This window comes from Monopterus albus, unplaced genomic scaffold (genome assembly GCF_001952655.1).
Source record: "Monopterus albus unplaced genomic scaffold, M_albus_1.0 scaffold25.1, whole genome shotgun sequence".
NCBI classification, from domain to species: Eukaryota; Metazoa; Chordata; class Actinopteri; order Synbranchiformes; family Synbranchidae; genus Monopterus; species Monopterus albus.
The window spans coordinates 466,174-474,610 of NW_018127905.1; the positions used below are offsets into that span (position 1 = coordinate 466,174).

Below are 8,437 nucleotides of genomic sequence, written 5' to 3' on the forward strand. Positions count from 1 at the left end.
TTCTACTTGTGTGATGTAGAAGATAATTATCAAAGTATGTAATTATGTAAGAATGGTAACAATCTCTAATAATTTTTTAGTATATCTCTAGCGTGGTGTAGAACAAAATTATCTATGTAGTAATACTGCTTGCAAACCAATGATGATAAGATGATGTTAGGGGGTAGGACTAGATAAGTCTAACTTCTTCCTACTCTGTTCAAGCATGTACTAGGTATAAGCAAATTGATAATACATTTGTGGATATGTGTGAAATTATGTGTGTTGACATATTGACTGTCTTTACATGTTTGAAAGAATAAATCAAATCAAATCAAATGTCTCATTACACTACACACCTATTTGTTGTTTTCTTTAAGCTCAATGGATGGTGATGCCGGGTTTTCGTCTTGTGCATCCTCAGCTGAATTGTTTTATTTAATCAGTACACTACATACTTTATGTCAGTAACAATGGTTCACACTCCCTGGTGCCAGCTTATGAAAAGTGATGATTTGAGGCTTATCGTTATTATTTATTATAGTGAACTGGTGTGAAAATGTAAAATGACCATTTTTACCCCTTTCTGATATTGTAAAGACAAAACAGAGTAACTGTTGGTAGGTAGGTAGGTAGGTACTTTATTAATCCCTCAGTGGGGAAATTTCAGTGTTTCAGCAGCAATGGAGAACAAACAACATAACACCATGAGAAACAAACACCACACACATATCTTGATAAACAAATTTCAGTACCTCAAGCAGCAATAGAAAACAGACAGCATAACACCATGAGAACAGGCACCTCACACACATCTCGATAAATAAATTCCAAGTACTCAAAAATAAACAGAATCAAGTATTTGAATAATCAAGAACAGAATTTACGTATGTGCATATTAACCATGCATTTTACCCCAGGATTTGACTATTGCACCTCAATTGACTATTACATAGTCCCTCATAATTTCACCTAGCTTATCACTGCAGTGCTGTATTGTACAGCCTGATTGCTACAGCCTGGTAACGCTCCTTCTTACACTGGGGATGTAGCAGTCTCGTGCTAAAAGAACTGTTCAGAGCCTCCACTGTGTGGTGCAGGGGATGGGAGGGGTCGTGCATGATGGATGTTAGTTTTACCAGCATCCTTCTGTCCGCCACCTCCTCGATGGAATCCAGGGGGCAGCCCAGGACAGACCCAGCTCTCTTGACCAGCTTGTTTAGTCTGTCCCTGTCCATGCTACCTACTCCAGATGAGATAGGGCTCGATGCAGCATGTAGATAATGGCGTCATCAACCCTGATGCCAGGACGGTATGCAAATTGCAGCAGGTCAAGCGCTGAGCTCACCTGGGCACGGAGGTGGCCGAGGACAATCCTCTCCATGGTCGTCATCAGGTGGGAGGTCAGGGCAACGGGTCTGTAATGGTTCGGCTCCTTAGGATGAGGTATTTTGGGAACCGGGACAACACAGGATGTCTTCCATAGGGCTGGGACTCTCTCCAGGCGAAGACTCAGGTTAAACATGTACAGGACCACCTCACTGAGCTGGTCTGCACACTCCCTGAGGACCCTGGGGCTGATGTGGTCAGGGCCTGTGGCCTTCCTGGCCTTAATCCTCCTTAACTCTTTCCTGACCTGGTCTGCTGTGAGACGGAGGGGGCTGGTGAGCGGTGACTGCTCAGGAGCTGTGGGCTGTTGAGAACCCCCCATGACAGTGGGAGGAGGGGCAAGGTCTGGCTGAGGTGTGAGCAGCTGTGGCTGCAGGGAGACAACTGACCTGGAGAAGTAAGTTGGTGGGGCTGGCAGGGTGGGGGCTGAGGACTGAGTAGAGTCAAATCTATTAAAACAGATTCAGTTCATTTGCCCAGGCCTTGTCCCTCACGACCTGGTGACCATCTCCACTTTTACCATGACCCGAGATGTGTTTCAGGCCTCTCCAAACCTCACACACGTTGTTATTCTCCATGCTCTGCTCCAGCTTCTTCCTGTAGCTAGCCTTGCACCTCCGGATCATGTACTTTGTTAATGAAACTCATTAGTTGCAGTCCTACTAATGACATTCCCATCAGCCTCAGCTACTTTGTTTTGTTGTCTGTCAGTAAATTTTAGCATACCAAAATGCTATCTAAGATGGTGAACAAGGTAAATATGATACCTGCTGAATATCAATAGGTTAGCATTGTTACTCTAAGAACATTAGCATTTACGTCAAAGTACAAACTAACAATGCCACTGGTGTGAACAAAAGTATGTGTAAGAAAAATAAAACCATGTTTACATTATTATTCTTTCAGAATAACTGGAAGCAGTAGATCGATGTCTTGGCCTTTCACTCCTTCACTGAAGAAGTGAGGACTGACACAATCTCCACATTCTGAAAGATTTCCTTCCCCCTCTTGCACAGTACATGGATGGATATTTGATCTTTGTACAAGAACACACACAGCCACTCAGTTCCACTTTGTAACCTTATAACATTATTCTCCATCTTTCTAAGCACTGTTGGTGGTTCTGTTTTACGAGGAGCAAGTGCCAACACACTCCAGACTTTAAAAAAAATCAGACTAGCAGATGATTGAATTACAAAGGTTTCTCTCTGTTCATCATCTTACATGCTTTTCATTCCCCTGTCACTGGCTTTCAGGTTCTCGTTCTGTCATGTTTTTGTTGCCTGAGGGGGCATATGCACTAAGAGCTGGAGGAAAGCATAGGGCCTGGAGATAGTGTATGAGTTGTGTGTATGATTGCACTCAACAAATAAGCCTAATACATTTTAATACGTGCACCCATACTGTACATATGTGTTTGAGCGTGTGTGACATCACACACATGAAGGTGTGTGTGCACATGCATGCATGGATGTTCCTGCTTGTGTTCTGTAAAGGCATGTTTAAAATGAAAACTATATGTGTGTTTTGCACTGGTGAAAAGTGGAGGTGCAGCCACATGATACACACACACACCCATACATGTGCACACACAACACAAACATCCTCATCCCTTTGCAGAGCCAAAACATAGCTGCCCTGACTCAGAAAACACTGATGTTGATGTGTCAGTGAGATGTTCCATCAAATCAGAAAGATGATGCTAGCCAAATAATCTGACTAAAACACCATGTCATTTGAATTTTTGATTTGATTTTTTACTTTGGTATAGGTCAATATGACATTAAAAGAATCCAAAACTGAACAAAACCAAGCTCTACCTTTCTGAATTAAAATCAGTAAATCAGTAAAGTTGCCTCTTTCTCTTCCTGTGCTTTTAAAATGACAGTAGTATGTTTCAGTGTCGTCATTTAACAGTCTGTGTCCCTGCTTGTCAAATAAACAGATGTTTCACTTTGGGCGCACAACTCCACAAATAACCCATGAGAGAATGCAGAGCGTGAGGTGAGGAAAGGTAATGATGGTTTGCTAAACTTGTATTGACAGAGTCTGAACTTTGGAAACACATTAGTTTTAAGCTGCAGATGCCGGCCGTGTCCCAACTTGAAGTTCAGCATCTTGACTCCATTACACAGACACTGCAATCGTGCATTTAGTCTCTGTCTCCTCACAAGCACCGACAGGCAGAAAGAGAAATGCTCTGGACAGACAGAGGCACAGACACAGAGTCTGAGCTCTCCTCAGTTCAAAACACACTAATTACTGAGTTTTAACCTCTTACTGGCAACAAGGGTTCAGGTGGAAACTCATCTGCTGCTGCAGTATATGCAGTTATTCAGTCAGTCAGACATTCATTGTGGGCCCAGTGAAGGCTAAATGCTTTGGTACTGTACTGGTAGAACTGTCAAAACATTAAGCAGCCAGTAAATGTTAAACAGACAATGATCCAATGCTGACAGTTCCAAACAGCACAGGTACAAACACAAATGAGGCTCAGTAGGGACTCTGGTACATGGAATGTCCAGCGACAGCAACGGTAGTGCTGGCTGCTCAGAGATTCTCCCCACGCACCCAAATCCGATTGTGACTAACCAAACAGTAAAAAAAAAAAATAAAAGATGTTCTTTTCACCGACATTGTAACCTATTGATAACAGGAGAAACACAGCAAAGCAAGTGTAGCATATGCGATCAGTCAATCAGTCACTGTTACCTGTGATCTGAACCCAACAGATGTCTCAGCTCATCTCAAATCATTGTCAGTTAAACATTTTACAGGAGAGTAAAATGTAACCTACTTAAGAGTCACTTCAAGTGTCTCATATCTGGATAAAATCCAAATGAGCACTTTTATATACACGTGACTAGGCCACATATACATGTCACCACTGGCCTGACCACAAATGTAACTGGAATCCATCTTGGTTTTCCTGTATTTTACAACAGTATGTCATGCCTTCTGTGTTAACTGGTTGCTTCTGTGAGACAAGGAGAGTGAAAAAAGGCTTTAAAAACCACTGTTGTGACCTAAAGCTGAAGATTACCTAAACCTCAAAAGTCCAAATGCCCCAGTAATTACAACTGTTTCACCAACACACAGATTTCTGCCAGAAAGCAACACATGTAGACAGCACACTGGATGACAGGTAAACTACTGTGTGTGTCCAAAATCACTCCCTAATTTGTCCTTGGTGCAGAATATTTACTTTCTCACTCGAGAGGCCAGTTTCTCAGTGGAAATGTACGGCCCCCTCAAACATGTGCAAAACACACAATACTAATACTATGATAATGCTGATGAGAATGATGGACATGAATTTTTAGAAAAGAAACAGACACACAGGGCCAGTGCCAGATGGTTTAAACACACACATGCAGTCGGTGCAGTGTACACACACACACCGGTACAAGAAAAGGTTAGTGCACACCCACATGCCCAGTGAAAGTGTGATTGCATGCATGTACAGTCCACATCAAATACTCCATCATATTCTCTCTTGGTAAAGACCTCTGACTATGAGAGCAGAGTCCTGACCTGCAGGCAAACACCTGGACCTGAGATGGTAAAGAGAGTTTGGAAGACAGTAAGAAAGAGAGAAGAGAGAGAGAAAGGCAAGAGTCAAATATTGACTGAAGACAGACAGCAGACTGGAAACGCTGACCTCAGGCAAGGCACAGTGGAATACAAGTACTTAGGAAGGAGGGGGGAGATGGAGAAGACCATGAGGGAAATATGAGACAAAAAGATAACAAAAGGAAGGACAAAGGGAAAGTATGTTGAGGAGGAGACCATCAAAGAAACACAGCTGAGATCGGGAATGTTCAGCCACATTGTTTATTTAAACTAGAACTTTTAACACAACACCTCAGTGGTACAACTTGAGTATCACAGAAAATTCCCTCTTTCTGTATGATGTAACTGCCCAATGCATCACAAGGACTCCACTTCCAGCCACTGAGGGTGTCCACAGGGAACGCTGTCTCCGAGATGCTCGCGGCATTCTCAAGGACTCCTCTCACCCTGCTCACAAACTGTTTGACCTCCTGCCCTCTGGGAGGCGCTTCAGGAGCCTCTGGACCAAAACCAGTAGACTCAGGAACAGATTCTTCCCCACAGCTGTCTTACTGAACTCTGTCCCCCGTTGACCCCCACTGCCTTCCTCTATACCACTACACACACCTCACCCCTTCTCATCTCCCATCCTCCCAGGACTAATGCAATACACTTCTGTTACCTGTAACACTGAGGTGATCTGTTAATTTGCACATACTCTACTCACAGGATACTGCTCTGTATTCATTTGCACACTGTTCATATGCAGATACTGTATATTTATCTTTATCTTTGCACTATTTACATCCATTGAACTGTTCACTCATGTAACTTATTATCTTCTTATTCTGCACTGTTTCATTCCATCTCATCCCATTGCACTAGTGTTCTATAAGCTTAATGTACCTTATCCATTACTGTAATTTGAATCCATAGTCTGTTGTATATCGTACATGTACTTGTGCATGGGTAATGACAATAAAGTTGAATCTAATCTAATCTAATATGTATATACAGTATGATTAAGCATAAGACAACCCATATTTGGGGAAAATATGTTGGCTACCAGTATTAAACATTGTGCTATACAAGATATTATCATCTGTTTTCACTATTCTTAAAGTTTTTATGACCTACTGTACAAACACTCCACTGCCACTTCAGTAAAACCGAGTGTTTACCCTAAGGCTCCCTGCTCCACTCTGCTCTGTGTCTGCAGGTTACATTCTTGGCTCAGAGCTTCATCCTCTCTACAAGCCTGCAGGATGTATACAATTTGTCTGGCTGCCATTGTCCATTGTCACATAAATACTGACTCTGGGGAAGCTATTCTGGCCTTCAAGGCATCTGAGGAAATACTGAGCCTCAGCTGCACACACACACACACACACACACACACACAAATGCACATAAAGCAAAGGGTAAAAATAAAAGACAATTGGCTGTAGAGGTATAACATTTTCTTGGAATTCAAATTCAGGACAGAGCCAGGTCACCTAAGGTACGAAATGTAGAGGCAACTGTACATAAAAGTACTCAGGTCTGTAATCCGACGTACTTGGGTATCAAACCTCGCTACTTTTTTGCTACTGGCCAAAATGTGGCCATATCACTGTCAAAGTGACAAAACTAGAACTGAATGTCTGAATGTCAACCTTTTGACCTAAGGCTTCAGTACGTTCCTAGACTGACCAAGATACATGATCATCTGATCATGTCTGAAGGTAAAAATGTTCATACCTATCGTTTTTTTTTCACACTACCTCTCTGATCTTTCTCCAAGATTTCTGCATCTTTTGTCTGCAGTTGTAGCCTTGAAGCCATAGATCATACACATAATGCACAGTTTCAGTGTCATCTTGAAGGCATTCATGGTCTTGCACTCAAAAAATAATGAAAAAGAGAGTTTCAGAGAAAAGTGTTCAGACATTGTTAGATGGTTAAACAGTTCACAGTTTTGCAGAATTGTCCAGTATCAGTATTCTTGTCTGGTAATAGGCTTGTTTATTCAGGCAAAGTTCTTACACAACTGCTTGTGTTTAGACAGGTTTTAAACATTAGTATCAAAGCTCTCTGTCAGATTAGTGAATTTGGAGGATTTGTTGCCTCCTTCTAAGATTCTAAGGTCAAGTGGGCCATGAATGTAAACTGAACAAGCACATTTTGCTGGAAATCAAACAAACTAGACCCTAATAGAAAATGATCTTTTTCATGGATGCTGTCCTGCTGTAGGTATAGAGGCACATCACATACTGTAAGCAACATTTACAACAATACTCCACATCACAGCAGAAGACATGACTAAGTAGGGTTGTGTACTGGCAAGAATCTGGTGATACAATCGTATTATTATTCTTCATGTGATGTTTGTCTGTCTGGCTTCTCTATTGTATTTGATTAATTGGCTTTGACCCACATCAGTGAGTTGCCGAAACGCCCTCCTCCATCCACAATCTGCTGCATGAAATTGGAAATGGAGGGGGTTGCCAGATCAGCTGATGACTGTGGCTCTGCTTCAAAGATGTGGCAACTGTTAACAAAATGTTTGAACACCCTCAAAATGAAGATACCATGACTGATTAAACTAATAAATACTTTTATTTATCTGGAAATACATGTCTGCTAAACTGCTCTCCTTTTCACTTATCATCTAAATAAAGACTTTGGAACCTCTTGTCTGGAGGACAGTGGGACCTGAAGGAGACCCAGGCTCCCAGCTGGTGCCCCCACCCCCCACCCAGGCAGAGCTGGCTGGGAGCAGCCTGCATCCTCCAGCCCAGGGCATCGCACACCCTGCGCCTGCCAATTAATCACATTCCTCCCTTCCTCCTCCACTTCCTCCAGTCCTCTCCTTTCCCACCACATGGCCCTTTGTACAGTCCAAGTCACAGCACTACAACACTGAAGCTCCCTATATATTGTACTGACTTCTCTACAAGCCCTACCCCAATATAAATTAATAATGCAAATAGAATACTTTCTGTCATAAAAGATCTATTTATCGTATGGTGCTGTTAGAAAAATACAGTAAAACATCTATATAGACAAATTACCTAAAAGAAAGTACCACAGACAATAAGATCACCTTAAATTCATGGCGCAATACTAAGAAGACTATATACTGTAATCACGGTAAATTCTATTTTAGTCTGTTGATGAGATTAATTAAAATAAGACAAAGTATTACACAAATTTGGCTGTAAACAACTACACTATTTGTCACAAAAGTCCTACCAGGAGTTCCTTGTCAATATTCTTATTTTTAAAAACACTTCTTCATGAAATAAAACCCGACATACACCCTCCTCCATCACTTTGCAATCATCCCAGTCACTCAGTTTAGTTAACCTCCGGGACAACAAACCAAGCGAACAGGAAACAAGCAGCGAGCAACTTGTGAATGAAAGTCGACTAGGACAAAGTGTTTCAATTCAAAAGTTACCTTACCTTTGTCGTTTTTCTCAAATTTTTCCATGTTCCAGGCAAATATTCCGCTCGCACCAGTGACAATAGAGGC

At 41.9% G+C, this 8,437-nt stretch overlaps 1 protein-coding gene across 1 annotated transcript in view; it reads right to left on the reverse strand.

Moving 5' to 3' along the window:
* afap1 (actin filament associated protein 1) overlaps nucleotides 1-8,437 on the reverse strand; it is a 105,135-nt gene extending 96,698 nt beyond the window's left edge. The window contains exon 1 of the mRNA XM_020594870.1: nucleotides 8,368-8,437. Coding sequence (XP_020450526.1) covers nucleotides 8,368-8,395 — 28 coding nt within the window. The 5' untranslated portion in view covers nucleotides 8,396-8,437. The remainder of the gene's footprint in view (nucleotides 1-8,367) is intronic.